The sequence below is a fragment of the Caretta caretta genome, chromosome 1, assembly GCF_965140235.1.
Source record: "Caretta caretta isolate rCarCar2 chromosome 1, rCarCar1.hap1, whole genome shotgun sequence".
Lineage (NCBI taxonomy): Eukaryota > Metazoa > Chordata > Testudines > Cheloniidae > Caretta > Caretta caretta.
The window spans coordinates 276,871,667-276,893,614 of NC_134206.1; the positions used below are offsets into that span (position 1 = coordinate 276,871,667).

Here is a 21,948-nt window from a genome sequence, read left to right on the forward strand (position 1 = left end):
TTATGCAATGGTGGCACTCTACTTATATAACCATATCAATTGAAGATAAAAGCAATTGGTCAGGGTAAGTCTCTGTTATGTATTTTTGAACTAATTTATGACTGTTTCTCATTTGCTTTCAAACTGGCTTGAGGTCTGTTGTGTCCAGGAGAGGAAGGATGGTCCCGCGGTTAGAGCACTAGTCTTGGGTTTGCTGCTCTGCCACAGACTTCCTGGGTGGCCTTTGCCAAGTCACTTAGCTTCTCTGTGCATCAGTTTCCCATCTGTGAAATTAGGATAATGATGCTGACCTCCTTTGTAAAGCGCTCCGAGAGCTACTGTTGAAAAGTACCTGGGTAGTCTTCCTTTTTCTTCCAGAGACTTATTGCATTATAAGGATTACTCTGATCAGGATGAGCCTGACAATCCTTTGAGGTCCGCTGTGGTGTTCATAAATGATAATGGTAAAATCCTGCCCCACTCCATCTGTGTGGCCATTAAGCGCCCTGACTGCAATGTGATGCAGGAGGGAAGAAGGGGCAGGATTCTGGCACTCCATGTGCAGAGTCTACACCCCTTGTACCTCACAGAGGTGAAGTGTGCCCTGGTGGACATAAAATTGGCTGGAGAGGAGTGGGGGTGAGGCCAGTGTTTCTGGGGTTATGTAGATTCAGCAACTTTTTTCTATGGAGTTGGGCAGTGGGGTGAGTACAGCCTCCTGGAGCCTGAGGGGTAACAGAGTAATTCCAGTTACTGTTTCACAGCCTGGATGTGGGGGACAAAACGTTTCTCCCTTGTGCCATAGGACATCCCCCAGCACATAATCCAGGCAGGCTGCACCCTGGCACAAGATTTGGCTCAAAGTGCTTTAGAGCAAATGTCCAAGAGCTGGATTTAAACTTGAATATATAGCCAGATTGAATGAGGATGGTTTGAAAAAAGCAAATTTGACCTTTAAGAGATTCATTCTGTGTTAGGTTTACTATCTGGACAGTCGCTGCAGGAATTTCTAGTGTTTGCTCTTTAAGATTCAAATAAGACTTAACCAGGAAGATACAGAAGTTCAAACAAACCAACCTCAGGACAACACACATACAAAGAAATTATTCAATAATACAGTTGTAGAAAAACAAGTCTAACAATAATAGTAACCGTACATTGCAGCATCGGGGACGCTGGAACGGGGGGGCTATGGCCCCTCCACTTTTTACCAGCCGTAAATGTGAGCAATGAGGGAGGGAGTGGAGAGGAGCGAGCGGGAGGCGGGGTTTTGGGGGGAAGAGGTGGCATGGGGGTGGCGACTTGGGGAAAAGGGGCAGCATGAGTGTAGGGCCCGGGGGGAATGGGCAGTATGAAGGCGGGGCCTTGTGGGCAATGGGTAGTGCAAGGGCAGGGCCCCGGGTGCGGGGGAAGGGTTGGCACAACGGTGTGGGGCCACAGTTCAGCTGCCCACCATTCCCCCCCTACACACACACTTTTGGGGACCTTCCATCACCCCGGTGCCGTGTACAGTGAAAGAAGTTACTAAGGCAAAACCAGAAACTTTTTCTCTTTCTTTTTGCGGTAATACTAAGCTGCAAAATTCAGATACAGATCAAACCCTTCCAGAGCTTTAGAAATATTCATGTTCAGGGATCTGATTCAGAGCTGTGAACTTCAGATCTGAACTTCCCCAAAGAACCAGAAATCCAATTGGTCTCCAATGTAAGGGAGAGTTGGACCTGGGTTCCCATATGACATCATCCATTATAGTCGTATCATTTAATTCTTATGCTGGCAAAAATCCTATTGAATTGAGTTCAGTGGGAATTTCACTCGAATGAGGACTTCAGCATAGGGCACCATAAGATTGTCTCTTTGCAAACCCCTGAAGATCAAATTAAAGCAGAATCAATGCTAAAATGTTTGTTGATCTGCTTTTCCTGATGGTCTCTGATGTGGTCTTGTAGCTCCATACCTATTTTCTAGTGCTGGCCAACAAATGGAATTTCCATTCTACAAAAATAATTAAGATTTTGACATTTTTCATCCCAAATTGGAAAATTTTCCCCTCTGCAAGGGCAATTTCATGGTAGCTGACACTGGTGGTAGGGCTGTCTGCAGTTGGTAGTTCCCCTCCATTAGGGGAATTTTCTGATGACCAGCTATTGCCAGATTCTGGCCCCCTTGAGCTTCCCGAGTGGCCCAAAGAGTCTGGAAATATATAAAACAGAATCTCTCCCTAAATGTTCAGTGGAAAGAAACCTACTTGTGAAGCAAAGCATGATGTAATGAGAGGCCATTCCTAATATTAAATACTTTTTTGATATTAAAATGACTGGGCCTCTTTAATAATTACGTTATGCTGGGACTGACAAGAAGAAGCCAGGTTCATAGCAGTCTTGTCTGGTATTAATTGGATTAATTACAATTAAAGAGTGTTATAATTTTTTTCCTGAAAGACCAATATGATGTGCTAGACTGTATCAGCACACTCTACTGAAAACAAAAATAGCCACAAAAAAGCGATTTGTGTGTGTGTATAAATATCTGCATATATAAATAAAATATTTGTATGATACTACAAGGTGAGATGTGACTCATGAATTCATCTTTGATTAAAACTTGAAAGCAGAAATAATACAGTGAATCTAATGAAAAACAAATGATACAAATGCACATTGTAACTAAACCCATCATATTAAACCATTCAGCAATCTACAGTATAGTTCTGATGCAAGAATTGTATCCAAGCCTATGAATTTTTCTTCTTTCTCTTCCCCCTCCCCCACTTTTATTTAAAAGGTGATACTATTATTATTACTGTGGCTGTTTGATGTATGTATTTGTATTGCAGTAGCACATAGGCACCCCAGTCATGGACTAGGACCCCACTATGCTAGGCACTGTATAAGCAGAACAAGCAGACAGTCACAGGCCCAGAGAGCTTACAGTTAAACATGATTGGATGGGATACTTGAAAAACCGAATGGAAATTATATATAATCCAAGGAGACCTTATTTTACATTCTCAATGTTTTATTTTTTCAGGCAGAATAGCTAGTCACAGTTTTCTATGTTGCCTTTTGGGGTTCTATTGGGATTTTCTAAAGTCAGCAGTGTCTTTCCATCAGTCCGCTTGTTGATCTTCTGCTGAAGCCAGTAGGAGTTCTGTGTAAAAACTTATGGCAGGGTATAGTTTTAAGTGTCTATTGGTACATTGTATTTACAGACATTTTAAGGTTACTTGAAGTTTTGCTAACCTCATAGGTTCACACCTGCCAAGACTTTCTAGGTAGTCTTTAAAGTAATTGGAAGTAGGGAGAAGGAGGAGAAGAAGAGGAGCATTTGCTTAGTTTATATAATCTGGTATATACTGCCAGTGTACCGGAGAGGACAAAGATAACATTTTACTGTAACAAAATTAAGAATGAAAAGAATACCTGTCCCAAAGAGTTTACATAAAAGTCTAAGGAGAATGGCGAAAGAAGCAAGAACTATTATAACAAACTGGGGAATAACAGATGAGGCAGTAGTACTGCAGAAAGTATTCCCAGAAGTACTGGGAGTTACAGTGGATCACAAACTGAATATGAGCCAACAATATGACACAGTTGCAAAAAGGCTAATATTCTGCTGGGATGTATTCATAGGACCATTGCGTGTCTCTACTCAGCACTGGCGAGGTGTCAGCCAGAGTACTATGTCCAGTTTTGGGTGTTACACTTAATTTAAAAAAAAAAAAAGGGGAGGGGGGACAGCTGGAGAGAGTCCAGAGGAGAGCAAGCAAAAGGATAAAAGGTTTAGAAAACCTGACTTCTGAGAAAAGGTTGAAAGAAGTGGGCATGTTTTGTGTTGAGAAAAGAAGACTGAGGGGGAACCTGGTAAGTCTCCAAATATGTTATTGGATGTTACAGAGACGACTGTGATCACATGTTGTCCTACCTCCAATGGACATGGAGAAGAAGGACATGCAGGTTAGATATTAGGAAAAATTTTCTAGCTCTAAGGATAGTTAAGCTCTGTAATAGGCTTCCGAGGGAGATTGTGAATCGCTATCACTGGAGGTGTTTAAGAACAGATTAGATAAACATCTGTAAGACATGGTTTAGGTTTATTTAGTCCTGCCTCAGAGCAGTTGGATGAACTACATCACCTCTTGAGGTCCCTTCCAGCCCTATGTTTCTATGATTCTATAAGTGCAACTAAATGAGGAAGGTGATGATCTACTGTGCAATACTGATACCTGATGTGGTGTTATAAGAAACAGAGAGGCAGATCCTGTAAAGTAATTACCTCAGCCAGATACCAGTATATTGTTTTACACCTATATGTGTTTGCACTTATTTCATTTTTGTTTGTCTATCAGCTTTTTTCCACTTTGAATATCATAGACTGATAAATTACATTTGATTTCTCTTTCACTTATTTCTTTATTAGCAGCTGGTATAGTTATTTGAGCAACTATCAGGTACATTTGATAACGATTATATTCATTTGTATAACCTTTACTTGACTCTTAGCTTCTACAGTAACTCGATATTCCATTCTGCATTTTACTTTGTGCATACCGTAGCTTAAAGCAAACATTGTTTGTTGACCATTGTAGCTGAACTCTATTGCAATAGTCTATTCCTGTTAGTGTCATTTAACTACTAATCTGTCAACAAGTAAAAACATTTTTATGATATCCTGTGCTGTGTAAATTTACTAAAATATGACAGATATTGACTTTGTGGCTTGTGACACATTCAGCAGTAATGTCAATTGATCTAATGTTTTCCTGTTGTGTTGTGTTTTTTGATCTTTGCTATCTGGGATTTTTACTGCCCACTATGTGCTTCAGTAATCTGTTGGAAACTCTGATTTGCTTAAATTAATTACAGTAAATCACTGACCTTTTAAACGGGGCCTGTTGGAATAAGAACCTGTGACTTATTTAGCGAAGTATGAATTTTACACAGGAATGTCCTACGAGAAGAGTAACACTGCATTTGAACCGAGTTCTCGTGTACTACATAACAGTAATAAAATATTTACTATATGTTATATAAGTAGTCCGTTACTAACCCCAGTCTCTTGAGGAATCTTGCCTCCATACAGAGCTGAGTCAATCACAATTCAAGTTTTTGGATTACATTTAATCTCCCAAACAGGGTAATAATTTAAAAAATGAAACCAGCAGGAATGTTTTAATAAGCAGGATGTAACACTAATGAATCCAGATTAGGCGCTAATCCTGCTATGGCACATGAGCCTAGAAAAACACTGTGACTCAGTCTTAGATGCTAACTATTGTAGCATCAAATACTTTCTACGTCGACCACATTTCCATTATCCCTGCATTTTTCAAGCTTTCTACATGGAAGTGGATTAAAGCTCGTTCATTTGAATCTACACCATAATGATTCACCATAATGTATTGTGCTCAGAGGATGTGTCTAGAGCTAAACAATGGGCCAGGTCCTGGGGTATGGCCAGGCTGCATGGGGGCTCTCTTCCCATTCTCTGGGGCCACACCTCAGATATAAACTGAAACAGTTTAAGGAAATTAATCCTGGACATCTGCTCAATGGAGCCGTGTTCTGGGCATTCCTCTTCACTGCATCGCCTGCGCTGGCAGCAGGAAGGAGTGGAGCTGTAGATGCCTCTATGACAGCTCTGCATCAATGGCTATAATCCTTCCGAGATGCCACATCTTTGCTGGTGATGTAGAGTATTACCGACCTCAAGCAGTTGGAAATCATAAGTCACTCCCTCAAAAGTCACAAAATGGGTGTAAAAATTATGAGTGGGGTTTTTGGTGGGGTTTTCTTTTTTGGGGGGCAGGATTAGAGCCTAATCTGGATTCATTAGTGTTATATCCTGCTTATTAAAACATTGGGGGGGGCGGAGTTGGGTTTTTCTGTTTTAAATAAGCGTGGGGTTCTTTTTATTTGCTTATTGGTTTTGGACCCCTTAACATTCACTCAGGTCACATTTTGATGCTTTTCTCCTCAACCACAAGAGCTAGATTTATTATTTTATTTTTTTAATGAAAGCTGAGATTCTCCCATAATCATTTGAATACAGGATCTGGGGCTTTAAGAAAAAACACTGTATATCACCAAGACTTTCAATAAAATTAATGAGAGTTGGCAACGCTATGATGATGTGGGGTAAAGGAACTGCACCATACCAGATTTGTCTCAGCATCACAATATTTCTTATTATTTTATCTCCTGTAGGGTTCAGATGATTCTTGGTGATTCAGTGATTCATTCAAAAAAATCTGGACATTTATCCCAAGCTTCTGAACGTGTATTATTTATAAATTATACTGCTATCTTGTGAGAAAAGACTTTCTTCTGAGATTCCCAGTATTCCTTGATTCATCTAGGAGCATAATACAATTAGAATAGCACTTTATATGAATCTATACTTCTGCTCTTTAAGTGAATTTCACCCAGGAGTTCAGAGAAAGGGTGGGCCAGGGTTTTAAAATTAATATATAAGTATCTGAAAAAAGAGATTTGGCTTTGTAGTTTGGCTAAAATTCAGGTAGGTTGGTATTTTTTTTTCCTTTTGGTCCAGTGAGAGAGAAGCAGGCAAGGCCGGTGTTCTCTTAATTTACATTTTAGTGGTTTTATATAGTTTTGTTAAAGGTATGGGAATTTTACCCACCATTTGGCAGTTTATATCAAGAATAAATGGATTGTCATTTTGATTTACACACTGCATGCCACTGACATAACTCATATTTGATGTTTCCTTATTCTAGATCTCCAGACAAGAACATGGCTTCTGATGAAAGGGAGATAGTGGTTTGGGTATGCCAGGAGGAGAAGATTGTGTGCGGACTGACAAAGCGCACAACCTGTGCTGAAGTGATCCAAGCTCTACTAGAGGAACATGAAGCTACATTTGGAGAAAAAAGGTTTCTTTTTGGACAACCTCGTGATTATTGTATCATAGAAAAATGGAGAGGCTCTGAGCGGGTCCTTCCCCCGCTGACAAAAATGCTGAGACTTTGGAAGGCCTGGGGAGAAGAGCAACCCAATTTGCACTTTGTTCTGGTGAAGTCAGATGCTTTCCTCTCATTTCCATTGTGGAGGACAGCGGAAGCAAAGATAGTACAAAACATAGGAAGACAATGGGAGCTCAGCCCAGTGAATTACATGAAGATGTTGCCAGTGGATAAGCAAAAGAGGATTGTTAGAAAGACTTTCCGGAAACTGGCCAAACTTAAACAGGACAATACTCTGCAAGACCGAGACAATATGGAGACATTGATTCATCTGATCATTTCCCAAGATCATACCATTCATCAGCAAGTAAACCGAATGAAGGAATTGGATATGGAAATTGAAAAATGTGAAGCCAAATTCCACCTAGTTCAGGTAGAAAATGATGGAGAAAATTATGTGCAGGATTCTTATTTAACGGTCATTCCAAATGATGCTGAGCAACAAACAAATGTGCCACATGGTCAACATCAGATGCATGAATACTTGAGCAAAAGTGATGGAATTTTGCAGATGGAAGAAGGACTGAAACATCACAAACTATTAATTGAAAAGCTCTGTGCTGAAATTGAAAAAGAGGTAAAATGTGTATGCACTGAAACAAATGGAGATGGTAAATGCATGGCAGAGGCTTTAAATGGCCAACTAGAATCCTCAAATTTAGAAAGTGTCACATATGAGTTGGAAAAAAGTACGAAAGATGGCTTGAGAATCCACTCTCACTTGAGCTGCATTCAGAAAGAGCTTACCTACAGGGACTTGCTGCTGCAAAAGAAGGAAAAAGAATATGAACTCCTTGCAGAAGAATTTAATTCACTGCATATCAAAGACAAAACTGAATCCAGATGTCCAGCTAGCAAAGAGCAAGCCAAAGGCAGCGAGGTTACCAGCAAGTGTGTCGCAATGCCAGACTTTGTTCGTAAAGTGACTAATTTAGACATAAATGATACGGACTCTGACACTGGAATCAGCTCGACTCATAGTCAGGACTCTGAAACGGCTTTAGGAGACATGATACTGTTGTCAACATAGCTGGAGACCATCGTGAACATGACAAAGAGCAATATAAAAATAACCGTCTTTGGGGGATATTTATCCTTTTAATACTCTTGTTATCATAGGGTATGTCTACACTGCAGCTGGAAGTGAGCCTCCCAGCCTGGGTAGACAGACTTGTACTAGTAAGGCTTGAGCTAGCTCTCCAAAAACAGTAGTGTGGATGTTGCAGCTCGGGTTGCAGCCCAGGCTCTAAAGCCTGCCTGACCCCCTAGGCTTGAGAGCCCCAGCTGCAGCCCAAACATCGATATCCACTGTTTTTAGTGCGTTAGCTTGAGCCCCACTACAGCAATCTTTCTATTCAGGCTGCGAGGCTGTGGTATAGACATGTCCGTATCATCTCGGACCTGAAGGTGTTGACCACTCTGGCCCCAATCCAACAAAGCACTTTAGCATGTGTGTAACTGTGAACACAAGGGACTACACGTGCTCAAACTGACACACATACTTTAGCATGTAAATAATCCCATGTGCTTCCAGTTACACACATGCTAAAGAATTTTGCTGGATTGGGGCCTGAGTGCTTAGTGTTTTGTAAGACTGAGCTTCATTGAGAGTGGCCTGAACCAAAATTCCTGATCTGAAACCCCCTAATCTCTCTGGGTCCATCTCTACATCTGACTAATCTTTTAGGAATGTGGACATAAGGGATAGACCAACTTAGACAGACAACTTGATTCTCTGCTCCATTACACTAGCTTTATTCAACTGGAGTAACAGGGTGTAGGATAAGGCACATAATTGGTTAAAATGTAGTTTTATGATACTGTAGAGCAGATATAAAAAGCAAATACTTTTTACGTTGTATATTTAAATTTCATTACCACAGATCACAAAGGGTAAAATTTTCAAAAGCACTTAAGTACCGTTTTCAGAAGTGACTGAGGTACATAAATCTATGTCTACACTGCAATTAAAACCCAATGGCTGGCCCATGTCAGCTAAGGGGCTGTTTAATTGTAATTTAGACATTCAGGTTTGGGCTCGGGCTGGAGCCCAAACATATACCCCGCAATTAAACAGCCCCTTAGCCTAAGCCCCTTGAACACAAATCAGCTGACATGGGCCAGCTGTGGGTGTTTAATTGCAGTGTAGACATACTCTAGCAATCTGTCACATTGACTTTCAGCAAGATTTAGAGTCAAAAGCTAATCTGGAATAGGGTAAATGAGAATTTAAAGAGAATTGTTCCTGATTTAATACCATGTTTGGAATTTCTCATTCCAGAATGAGAGCTTCCATACATGGAGTTAATAAGGAATAATTAATTAGGAATAGGTTTATTGGAATAACTCCCTGTGGTAGATAAGCTCTTAGGCTTCTGGAGACTAGATCTTCACAGATATTTAGGACCTAACTACCATTGAAATTGGTGGGAGTTAGATGCCTAATACTTTTGAGGATCTGGCCCCTAAGTCACTTAGGAATGTTTGAAAATTTACCCTGAAACCTGACTAAATGTATTTAAGGGGAACTATGTACAGTGCTAGCTAAGCAACACAAAGTTCACTCAGATCCTGGACTTAAGTCTTAAATGATGAATGAAAAGATGACATTTAGATGGCATAAATCTAAAAGAATTTCAACGACGTTCTTTTCCTTTCCTATACTTTGGTGTTCATTAGGGTCCTCCCATCACCCTCAAGTGTCTGCCAGTCATCTGGTTTTCAAAATGACTAGAAAACTATGGTGATAAGATTGTAAATATGACTTTGGAGAGCAACATTTCCTGAACACCACAAATTGTTTGTTTTTTAAAGACTTGTGAACTCTGGACTTTATGAAGAGGGTTTGTGTTTGCAGGTATCTGTCTTGGCTGACTTAATATATTTTATCACTCAACATTATATAGAATGCTTGGGATGCTTCAAGTGTAACGTGTGGAGCTCAGATACATGCGTTCTGATGGAAACTCAGATTTACAGCAAACAAGATATCTTAACTTTTTAATAATTTATTAACACAACTCAGCATCTTTTGTACTCTGTGTGTCATGTACTGATATTAGACGTTGCATGCACTTCTCAGTTCAGAACTTTGAATGTTGAGGGCAGGCTAATGTATTTCATGAGTTCTTGTGCAGTTAGAGATTTTGTCTGTGTCAGCAGTTTTTATAAATACAGTTTCTAGCCTGTCTTTTCCTATTGAAATTCTTTCCTGTGCAGAAGGCCAGCACAATGTCTTTGGGCCACTTAATTCCCACATATGCCCTTCATCAAAATAGGGTTTTTTTTTGCAGAGCTGGGTGAGTAATTGATTTTTAAATTAGGTGGCAATTCCAAAAATAATAATATGAAGAATTAGGTTTGGATTGAACTAAATCTGAAAATTCTGGAAATTTTCAGTGAATCAGAAGAGTCCATTTCAGCTCTGCTCTGGAGTAGGGATTCAAACTTGGGTTTCCCACATCCCAGGTGAGTGCCCTCCTAGAAGGTTAAAATGAGGGAAAGAGACACCAGCAGCTTCACTGCATTTGCTGCCACCAACACCAGCTACTGCTGATTGCTTTGCGACTTGCTCAAACCATATATGTCAAATCTGCGGATTGACCAAAACTACATTTTCCATTGAACAGACAATTAGTATGAAAACAATTTTGCCTAGCTCTCTTTATGTGATCCACAGACCTTGTGCTGGCCCTTCACAAAGAGGTGAATTTCACCCACACAGCATGCTTGATTGTGCACCCATCCCTTGTAATGTGCAGATTTGAAGGATATTGCTTTCTATTGAGAAAAAAAACCCAAGAAAACCAAGGCTGGATACAATTTTATTTAAAAAATAATCCACAATGGTTTGAAGCTCAGCCTCACTGTCTGAATCAAACCTGAATTCCTTAGATAGGCTTAAATAAGAAATGCAATACAGTACATGCTCAGTGCTGTTTTAGCTCCCGCCTGTTGCTAAATCCCTTATTAATTCAAACTTCGCACACCATCAAGGTATTTTGGGGGAAAAAAACACTTTCCCAATTTTATCCTTTTGTCTTCTTTCCCTACTCAATTAATAGAACATAAGAACTGCCATATTGGGTCAGATGAATGGTCCATCTAGCTCAGTATCCTGTCTTCCAACAGTGGCTAATGCCAGATGCTTCAGAGGGAATGATCAGAACAGGGCAATTATCAAGTGAACCAGCCCCAGTCATCCAGTCCCAGTTTCTGGCTGCCAGAGGCCTAGGGACACTCAGAGCATGGGGTTACATCCCTGACCATCTTGGCTAAGCGCTATTGATGGACCTATCCTCCATGAACTTATCTAATTCTTTTTTGAATCCAGTTATAGTTTTGGCCTTCACAACATCCCCTGGCCATGAGTTCCACAGAAAATTGTCTTTCTCCTAGATTGGCGACGATTTTTGCCTTCCCTTGGGAACTGCAAAATATTAAACCCTTATGTTCATTTCCTGTCTCTCAAGTCATGTTTCTCTGGGCCTTGAACTCTGATTTTATGACTCATGCAATTCCATTGGGTGAGCAATGCTTGAATAAGGGAAGCACAAAGAAGTGCTGCATGGTGGTGCAACAGCTCAGAGTGAGGGGGAAAAAAATCTCTGCACCAAAGAATAAAAGGGTATGAATTAGAGTACAATATAGGGAAAGTCAGGACACTGGATTCAGGAGGAGGAAGGGAGAAGTGTTGTTTTGATGCCAGATAGTTATCTGTTGAGGATGGGGAAGAATAGCCAGATGAGTGGGCCTGCACCACTGCTATTTTGAGTTGGGATAATTTGGATTCAGATATGTATCCAGGACAAGAACCTCAGCTGTTATAAAATGGTGTAGCTGAAGTCAGTGAAGAGGCACTGATTTACACCAGATGAGAATTTGGTCTGCAAACTCGCAAGGGCTTCACTGAAGAATTCACTCTTGCATATATAAAATAACCTATATAACCTCTGTTATTTTCCCAGTGTATCCTGGATATAATTTCATGTTTCTGCATGATTAATGTGTAATTTTACAAATTTTGATAGAACCAGATAAGTAAAAATTTAATTACCTGTTTCAGGCTCTTGACGACTCTTTCATTTAGAAGACAAATAAAAGAACATAATTATCACTTGATTATGTAGAAGTGTACAGTATTTGCCATTCATTTACATGGTCAATAATTACAGTGTAATTTCAGAATTATTACATGCTTGTCTATATTCTGCAATACCCAACAAATTTTCACTTCAAAACTAAGGGCCAAATTTGATCCTCCAGTCTGAGTGCATAAAGTGGAGGGACGGGGGAAATGTCTTGTGTGAAATATGTGCATGTATTTATGGGCCCTAATGCAGTGCATCTGAGTCTAGCAAATAGGTTAAAGTTCAGAGTTGAACCTTCATTCTAAGGCTTGAGGCTGACAACACATATAAGCTACCACTTTTCCCAAAGGCATCATTGTTGATTTTTTTACATTTCCACTCTTTAATGAAACAGACTACTGGAGCATCCATGGTGGCATTATTGATGATTGAAATTCAAATGGTATATTGTATGGCAAAAAGCATATGTGATGGGTTTGGTCACTGAGATCCCCTTAGGACTGTCACCTGATCTGATTTCCAATTCCAAAAAATAATCCCCTCTGCCACCTTGGGACTCCAGAATCCTGCCTTCTCGAGTCAGACATGCTAGCCCGCTGCAACACAGACCCAGGTTAACACAGATCCAGCTGCAGACTTAACTGAAAACAGCTCAGCAGGTTACCGTTCTCCAGCACCCAGACACCCAGTTCCCAATGGGATCCAAACCCCAAATAAATCTGTTTCACTTTGTATAAAGCTTATACAGGGTAAATTCATAAATTGTCCGCCCTCTATAACACTGATAGAGAGAGATGCACAGGTATTTCCTTAATTGGAAATTAATCACTCTGTGTTTATTAATAAACAAAAGTGATTTTATTAAGTATAAAAAGTAGGATTTAAGTGGTTTCAAATAATAACAGATAGAGCAAAGTAAGTCACCAAGCAAAATAAAGCAAAAACACTCAAGTCTAAGCCTAATACATGAAGAAACTTATTACAGGTAATATCTCTCCCTCAAAGATGTTCCTATAAGCTTCTTTCACAGACTAGACTTCCTAGTGTGGGCCCAATCCTTTCCCCTGGTACAATCCTTGTTCCAGGTGGTAATCAGGGGTTTTCTCATGACTGGCAGCCACTTTTGTCCTGCTCCACCCCTTTATAGGTTTGGCACAAGGCTGGAATCTTTTGTCTGTGCTTGTCCCCACCCCCGTCTCATCAGTGGAAAAGTACAAGGATTTAGATGGATTCCAGTATCATGTGACATGGTCACATGTCCTGTGAGACCCCAGCCTCCATTCTCCCTGGGCTAGCCCACAGGTACACAGGAAGGTTTGCAAGTAAACAGAGCCATTTACAGTTCATTGACTCTGAAGCACCCTTAATGGCTTCCACTAAATATGTCTACATCAGTAATACAAGATTATATCTTATTCTCCTAAATCCAGACATAGAAATAATGCATGCAAACAAATAGGATGAACACACTCAGTAGATTATGAGATTTGTAACAATACCTTACAAGAGATCTTTTGCATAAAGCATATTCCAGTTACATCATATTCACAAGCATATTTTCATAAAACATATGGAGTGCAATGTCACAGCAGAGTGATATTCTTTACTCAGTAATATTTCATTAACTTTATTCAGCATAAATTATCTATCTCCAATGTATGTCATGTTGTCCACATTGGATCATCATCTTAACATAGAAAGTAGAGAGCTGGAAAATGGAAATCCCTGATCCCCCTGACCCCCCTAAAAATTCATGTTTTTGAAAATAATTTCATCCCAAACCAGGACAAAATGTCAAAAATGTGACATATTTTGCAGGAAGGGTCTTCAAGATAAATGTCAGTTACAGGCAATCCAAAAGTGATTTTTTTGGCTTCCTAGTTTCCTGCAGGGAAGGTCTTGTCAAATTCACAAGTGACATTGACAAGAGCCTGCAGCCTGGCTGCTCTGACTCCCAGCCTCCCCACCTAAGCTCCAGGGCAAAGAAGCATAGACAGGCAATTCTCAGACTCTCAGCCTTCCTTCCAACTTTGCCAACTCGCTGCCTCTGTGTTCTCAGAACTTGTGGGGAAGTCAGGAACAGCCCACTAGGAAAGCTTTTGTCAATTTCACTGACAGAAAGTAAAATTGACAAGAGCCTTCAAGGCAGGCAGCCAGAGACCCTGATGGGAAGTGGGGCTCTGGGTGTTTGTTTTGTCAAAACTGAGATCTTCTCACTGAAAATTTCAGTTTTGTGAAAAGGGCATTGTTTGTCAGAAAATTGTTCCATTAAAAAAAAAAATTGACCAGCTCCAGTGAAGAGGAAGAACTATTGTTCTAACTAATGCCTTGGCTTTCACACCAGACATGAGTTTTCAGAGATGCTAAGCCCCCCACATGCTGACTGTCTTCAACTTGAGTTGTTGGGGGCACAATATCTCTGAAAAATCAGCCTCATATGATTCAGTCCTGCCCCATTGAAGTCTGTGGGAGATTGGCTATTAACTTCAATGGGAGCTAGATCAGCTCTACAGACTTTAAGGTCTGATCCAGGAAACTATTCCAATTAAGGAAATAAAAAGCACATGTTTAAGTTTAAGCAGGTGCTTAAGTATTTTGATGAGTTGAGAGTTATGTACTTAAATCTCACACTACATCTGTTTAGCAAATATGTATGAAAGTCACAATTTTACAGAACGGAAAGCTAATGTATCAGAATAAAAATAAACTCTAGAAAACCTGACTAGAATTCAGATTTTTATACCTTCCAATTTAGTTGGATTTTTTATATTAACAAAAACACTTAAAATTAATTAAAATTAAATTAACACTTAAAACTGAGTGCAAGTCCATTTTCCAAAGGCTTATGCAGTTGATGAGCTTCACAAAATGCAAAATGTATGTGCTAGATCTGCTGAATCCCATGTATGGGTGTGAAAATCTAGTCATTTGTGCATGTAAATGCAAGCTTCTGCTTGTGTAACCCGTACATATACATTTGGCCTGACTCACCTGTTCCTTGAGCATTTGAAAATTTGGCTTATAATGTTTATCCCCTTCACTGACTTCCATTTCTGGAGAATTTTTCTTTTGGAAATTAAGCAATCCCTTAGTAAAAAATAATAATTATTATCCTGATACTCACTTGCTTATCTCCAGTAAAATAATTAAGTCCTCTAGGACAAAATAGCCTTGCATCACTACCTAGGTAAAAATCCAGAGTCATTTTGACTGTGATTGTTTTCATTCAGAAGGATCAGATGCAAAGACATCTTGGATCAGAAGTTCACTTTTTGTTTTCTAACTGCAAAATTTTGTGAAAATAAAATTGAAATGCCCCACAATGCAGAATATTACATGAAGACATTATATTAAGGTGTACATCTGAGCCCACATAATGTCTGCAGCTCAATTCTAGACCGTAGATGTCAGAAGACAGCTACCTGCCTGAGGAAATGGCTGGCCCTTCCTCCATATACAATAGGACTTCGGAGTTACGAACACCAGAGTTACGAACTGACCAGTCAACCACACACCTCATTTAGAACCGGAAGTACACAATCAGGTGGCAGCAAGGGGAAAAAAAGGCAAATATAGTACAGAATTGTTAAACTACTAAAAAAAAATAAAAGGAAAGCATCATTTTTCTTCTGCATAGCAAAGTTTCAAAGCTGTAGTAAGTCAATGTTCAGTTGTAAACTTTTGAAAGATCAACCATAACTTTTTGTTCAGAGTTATGAACATTTCAGACTTACGAACAACTTCCATTCCTGAGGTGTTCATAACTCTGAGGTTCTACTGTATTCAGAGCTCTAGATAGACATCTTAGCCAATTTTTTCTCATGAAGCCAGCATTATCTTATCATACAAGCCCTGGAGAAGCATGGACTCTTCTGAACTGGTATTAGATTGTGGTGACAGACAAATTCTTCTAAATAGAATCTACAATGTTCAGTCCTTTCAGCTGGTCTAGATCATGTGAACATGAATTTTATCTGAGCTGTTCACCCACCTCTAGTTTGATTCCAATTCTCCTTTCTTTACTTCAGATAGTTATCAGTCATGTGTCTGGGGCTCCATGCAACTTCCACTGATTTCAATGTCTTCCCAGCCCTGAAAGGACTAACACCTGACCACACCCAAACCTCTTTCAGTCCCTTCCTTCAGGGAATAGTTTATTAATTAAAACAAAAAAAAATTCCAAAGTTACACAAACCAAAGCTGTTCTACTGACCAACACAGGCCACAGGGCCCAGAAGACTTTGATTCTGTGTGTCTGTCTTTCTCTTCTACAGGTCCAGTCACAGGAGCCAGCCTTCAGATGAACTCTCAATCTTTTATAAGGACTACCTGACCCCTCCCAGCTGGGTTTCAAACAGGGCTAGCTGGTCACAGACCTTCTGGTCCTTAAGTGTGTGTCACAGTTCCTGGAAATGAGTCTTTCAGGCCCAGCTGGCAGACTCAGGCTAGCAGAGCTCACACCAAGGCTCCAAAAATAGTTGTGTGGATAGTGCTTTGAAGTTGCTGCTTGGGCTAAAGCTCAGGCTTTGCAGCCCACCCCTATCCCTAGACTTCATTCTGGGAAAGAAAGAGAGAGAGTAGGAGCCTAACTGTGGGATGAGTAAAAAAATGGAATGAATTAAAAGGAGGAAGGATAAAAGGAAGCAAAACCAAACCAAATCATAACATTCATATTCCTAAAACATGGTTAGAAAAGGAAAGCAAAACAAAGGAATACACACAAATGGAATGGAGAATTCTTGAAAATTTGACCCATTTCCTGGGCACAAGTGAATTCAGGTTTTTGGATCACATCCAACATCACTGTATTTCCAGATTTCTTTTGAGTCAAATTGGGAGTCAGATACAACCATTTAACATTGAAGTTAATCTTCTCGTGGATCAGGTTGGCAAGGGAAAGTGATATCATCTTTGCTTGGAGTCCTTAAATTGACACTGGTTGTCTTTATGATTCAATTCAACCACAAGTTAGTGTGCTTGACAGCGTTCACTTATGTAGTAGGGAAGAACGATGTGCTCCACTGCAGGAATTATTAGTGAAATTCTATGGCTATGTTACACAGAAGGTCAAACCAAATGATATTAAGTTGCCTTCTGGCCAACTAGGAATGATTTTGAGGATGGTCAGGCCTAATGTATACTAACTCATGTTGTGGATTGAATGAAGCGGATGAGGGGGAATGGGAAAGAGCTTATGCCAAAAACCCTCCCCGTTTCATCATCAAGTACAGGGTTATTGCAGCTGTAGGCCACAGTAACCCCTAGTGAGCTTCTGAAGGATGTTTGGGAGAAAGATGGGCCAGACTAAAATTGTCTGAATGGGAAAATACCTTAAAGTTTGCTGTGGGAGGGCATTTCCCTACCCCGACTTCAACCATCATGTAGGTCAACCAATCCCACCTTTGCTGGGATGACAGCTTTGTTTCAGAGTGCTCAGCCAAGAGTGGTTTCATTTGGGTGCCGTGGAAGATCAAAGCTCTGTTGCACTAGGTGCTGTGAAAATAAATACATTCCCTGCCCTAAGGAATTTACCATCTAAATAGCCAAAGGAAGTATTATCATCCCTATTTTACAGGTGGGAAGAAAGCTAATGTTGGACTCTAGCCTGGGAAGCTGTGACTCTGAGAAAGATTTTGGGGTCAGGGTAGATAATCAGCTGAACATGAACTCCCCATCTGACGGTGTGGCCAAAAGAACTAATGAGATCCTGGGATGCATAAACAGGGGAATCTCGAGTAGGAGTACAGAGATTATTTTAACTCTCCATTTGGCACTGAAGCGCCCACTGCCAGAATACTGTCGCCAGTTCAGGTACCCACAACTCAAGAAGGATGTTGATAAATTAGTGATGGTTCAGAGAAGATCTTTGAGAATGATTAAAAGATGAAAAAACATGCTTTATAGTGGTAGACTCAAAGAGCTCAATTTATTTAGCTTAACAAAGAGAAGATTATGGGGTGACTTGATCACCATCTGTAAATATTTGTTTGAGGAACAAATATTTAATAATGGGCTCTTCAATCAAGCAGAGAAAGGTATAACATGATTCAGTGGCTGGAAATTGAAGCTCAACAAATTCAGATTGGAAATAGGGTATACATTTTTAACAGTGAGAGTAATTAACAACTGGAATAATTTACCAAGGTTCGTGGAGGATTCTTCGTTAATGACAATTTTTTAAAATCAAGAATGGATGTTTTTCTAAAAGATATCCTCCAGCACAGCAGTTCCAAAACTTTTTTTTTTCACGGACCACTTGAAAATTACTGAGGGTCTCGGTGGACCACTTAATGATTTTTCCAAATGTTGCTTGTAGCATTAGCTAACTATTGTAAAGCACTTTGGATAAAAGTGTTATATAAAAAAACCTTAATAATTAATGTTTTTTTGGTCTACAAATAAAAGCACACAACTCATATTTTAATAACAGTAGTCTTACCTTTCTAATGCGATGGATGTGCCCTCTCTCCCCCGCCATGGCAGCCCCCAATAGCTGGGGCTGGGAAAGAGGAGGGTCTCCCCTGCTGCGGCAGCCCCCTAGCTGGGCTGGGAAGGAGGGCCGTCTCTCCCCAGCAGCCACAGCCCTGGAGCTGGTGAAAGTTGCCTCTTTCTCTGGACGCCACAGCCCTGCACATCCCAATTCTCTCCACACCCTCTTCTCACCCCACTGCCCCCTCCCACGTACCCTCTATTCCCCCCAAGACCACCACCTCACCTTACATGTATGTGTTCTCCAGGGTCCAGGCACCTAATTAGTGGAGTCACACCTGTGCAGCACCACTAATTAGGTGGATGGCCCTTCATTCTGTTGTTTGCGGCCGCCAAGGTGCGCATCTTAGAGGGAACTATCCGCGGACCACCTGAATGGAGCTCACGGACCACTGGTGGTCCACAGACCACAGTTTGAGAACCTCTGCTCTAGGAGGTATTTTGTGGAAGTTCTATGGCCTGTGTTATACAGGAGGTCAGACTAGATGATCAAAATTGTCTCTTCTGACCTTGAAATCTATGAATAAACAGAGGCATTCAGACATGTCTACCAGAATCAGATCTTCTACAGTGTGTGCTACCATCTTAGCTACAAAGGCATCCTTATTCTCTAGAGCAACCTTCTTTTCTCTGGGATGGATTCTGACAACTATACTCACTCCAAGATGCACCTTATTCCTTGAATAGAAACAGTGTATGTACTCATTGAATAAGGTACTAATTGACTAAATTGACACAGACCTTACTCCAGGGGTCCCCAATGCAGTGCCTCTGGGTGCCTTGGCACCAGCCAGGGCATTTTTGTGTGCCCGCAGGACACCCCACAGCAGAAATGCCACCGAGAAATGTTCCCCTCACAGTCTTCTGGGAATAGCAATTTGCAATTCCCACAAGAAAGGTTGGGGACCATTGCCTTACTCACAATAAGAGCCCATTTATTCCCGTATTCATTCCTTCTGAGATTGCAACACAGGGCTGAAACAGGCACAATCAGTCACAAGGCTGGAACAAGCAGGGCTTATATGTTTGAAACTTTTCCGAAGTGGGTGGGACAGAGGTAGAGAAGAATAAGTAGAGGGAAAATCCTCCAACTCCCTGGCCTAGATAGGTGAAGTAAGTTCCTGCTCACCAGAGCAAAGGGGGAACAGGGGAGAAATTGTGGCTCTCTGAGATATAATTCATTCTCTGGGGTACTCTTGGGGTAGGACAGCTACATGCCACCCCTTACCTAGGGCTAACTGTAAAATTAAAATCCAGCTCAAAGGGTATAATCTTAGCCCCGTTGAAGTCAGTGACAAAACTCTCATTGGGCCAGGATTTCACCCAAAGTGAGTAAGGGTGGCAGAACCTGGCTTTCGGTCCTTAATATCTAATTTCCTCTTCTCTTTGATCTAGTTTACTCTGACATGGGACAGGTCTACTATGTATATAAATTAAGGAACCTTTTACCTTTTTTATTTTAAATACTCTCTCTGGGTCATAAGGCACATGGGTCAAGGTCACGGTCTGTTTAGGCCTTTTGATCTTTCTGCCCATGTAACCAGCACTCAGCTGTCTTTAATGGTTAGTGCCATAAGACTACAGCAACAATGGGGGCTTCTAAAAAACATTTCCTAAGAATGTCTTTATCTTATATCCTTAAACGCACGCACAAGCCCCACAATGATGTTAGGAGGAAGCTTCATGTTATATAGATTAGTGGAGGGTCAGAAAAGTTGTTTATATGATACCAGTGCAAGAAGTCCATTAAATGTACTTAGAACAAATGTCAAAAGCATCAGAAAACAATGGTGTGGGGCTTGATATTGACACATGCCCTTTTAAATTGCTGGCTATTGATTTGCTGTCTGGTGCACACATCAGGGAAGCAGTCATTTCATCCTTTTTAGTTAATGTTCCACAAGGCCACACATGAAGGGGGTCTGAAAGGTCCCCCACCACACAAAGCTGCAAGCAATATAAGTTCACGTCTTCCCCTCTCCCGTTCAATTCTTTTCTCTTTTGATTTTAACTTACATGCTTGTGGCTGCCTCTCTGTGTCAAGGCCTTGTGTGGTAGTGTAAAATTGGCCTTAAAAATTTACTTTAATTGCAAACTTATCTGTAAACAATCTGTGAAAGTTCCTAAGATGTTATAATGACCTATCATAACAAAAGTTGGTAGAAAATAGGTTGTTTTTAATAATGAATGTTATAAACAGGTGCAAAGAAACCAGAGAGACTAAATTAGTTCAGGAAACAAGGGCCTACTGATCTGGTTCAAGGACAATGTTGCAAACATGCTTGGTAAAAGCAGAAGATGTAAGCCCAAAGAGTAATGACCCAAAACAGGCCTAATTTGTGGACAAAAATAATGAGGGGATAAACTATGCCACCCATTTGTTGTTGCCCTTTTTGGGATTCTTAAAAAGAGATTTTGAAAAATCTTGGCAGCTCTTGCGTCATCCCATCTCATCTCCATGTCCCTGACTCCAAAGACAAAGGGAGAAGCCCAAACCAAAGAATGTTCTTCCTGAGCAGCAAGTCAGCAGGCCTTGTTCTTGGTTATGGAACTGTTTTTCCTCTATGGGTCCTGAAAGCCATCATGACATCCATGCCTCATCTCATCATAGCTAATTCCCTGGACCACAGAGACACATAAGATACAGTTCCACCTCCTTTCCTTTTGTGTTACTATCTGTCCCTGCCCTATTCTACCCTATCTCTCACTTTCTCCGTTTTTCTTTGAATCCTGAAATCAACTGCACTGCATCAGCACACCACGATGAGATAGCCAGAACTCTGCTATGCCTAAGGAGGAAGGACCTAACCAGATAATGTCTCTGATTGGAATGTGAACAAGGGACCAAGCAACAGGTGCCAACCAAAGCATCCATTTGTAACTGACCAGCCATCCAGGATTCCAAAAATATCAACAAAAGCCTTTACCCCCACCTTCCCCATCCATTTCTATCCTCTCTCTCCTCCACCTGTCTGTATCTATCTGGCTGTAAAAAACAGGAGAAGAGAATACCTTTCACACATGAGGACTGAGAGAGTAAAATTAACTCTTTCCTTTTTAACCAAAAAAAATTGTTAGTGAAAATAAGAGACTCTGACTTTTTGCCTTTAAAAGAAAAGAGAATTTCATGGGTTTTAATAGTTTGTTTTGCATAATTACTCAATTTCAGTTTCAGTATAAATGCTTGGTTTTAGTTTCTTGTTCTTTCTTGTGTTTCATGAATAAACTTTCACCTATAGAATGAGTGAATGAGTGCTTTTAAATGTTTGCCAAAAAACTAAATAAAACCACACCTCTGGTGGTTTGTTTTTTTTTAAAAAAGCTTTGTAATACTGCTTCAGTGTTGAAAAGTGAAAACGTTAATAACACCTTTAAGTCGTTTAGCCCATGAAATCAATACAACAG

General features: G+C 40.4%; 1 protein-coding gene across 3 annotated transcripts in view; it reads left to right on the forward strand.

Moving 5' to 3' along the window:
• The window catches only part of RASSF9 (Ras association domain family member 9), a 47,085-nt gene extending 35,061 nt beyond the window's left edge, over nucleotides 1-12,024 (forward strand). For all 3 annotated transcript variants that reach the window (XM_075124307.1, XM_048835667.2, XM_048835668.2), the window contains exon 2: nucleotides 6,719-12,024. In XM_075124307.1, the coding sequence (XP_074980408.1) occupies nucleotides 6,719-7,994 (1,276 nt within the window). In that variant the 3' untranslated portion in view covers nucleotides 7,995-12,024. The remainder of the gene's footprint in view (nucleotides 1-6,718) is intronic.
• The last annotated feature ends 9,924 nt before the right edge of the window (nucleotides 12,025-21,948 follow it).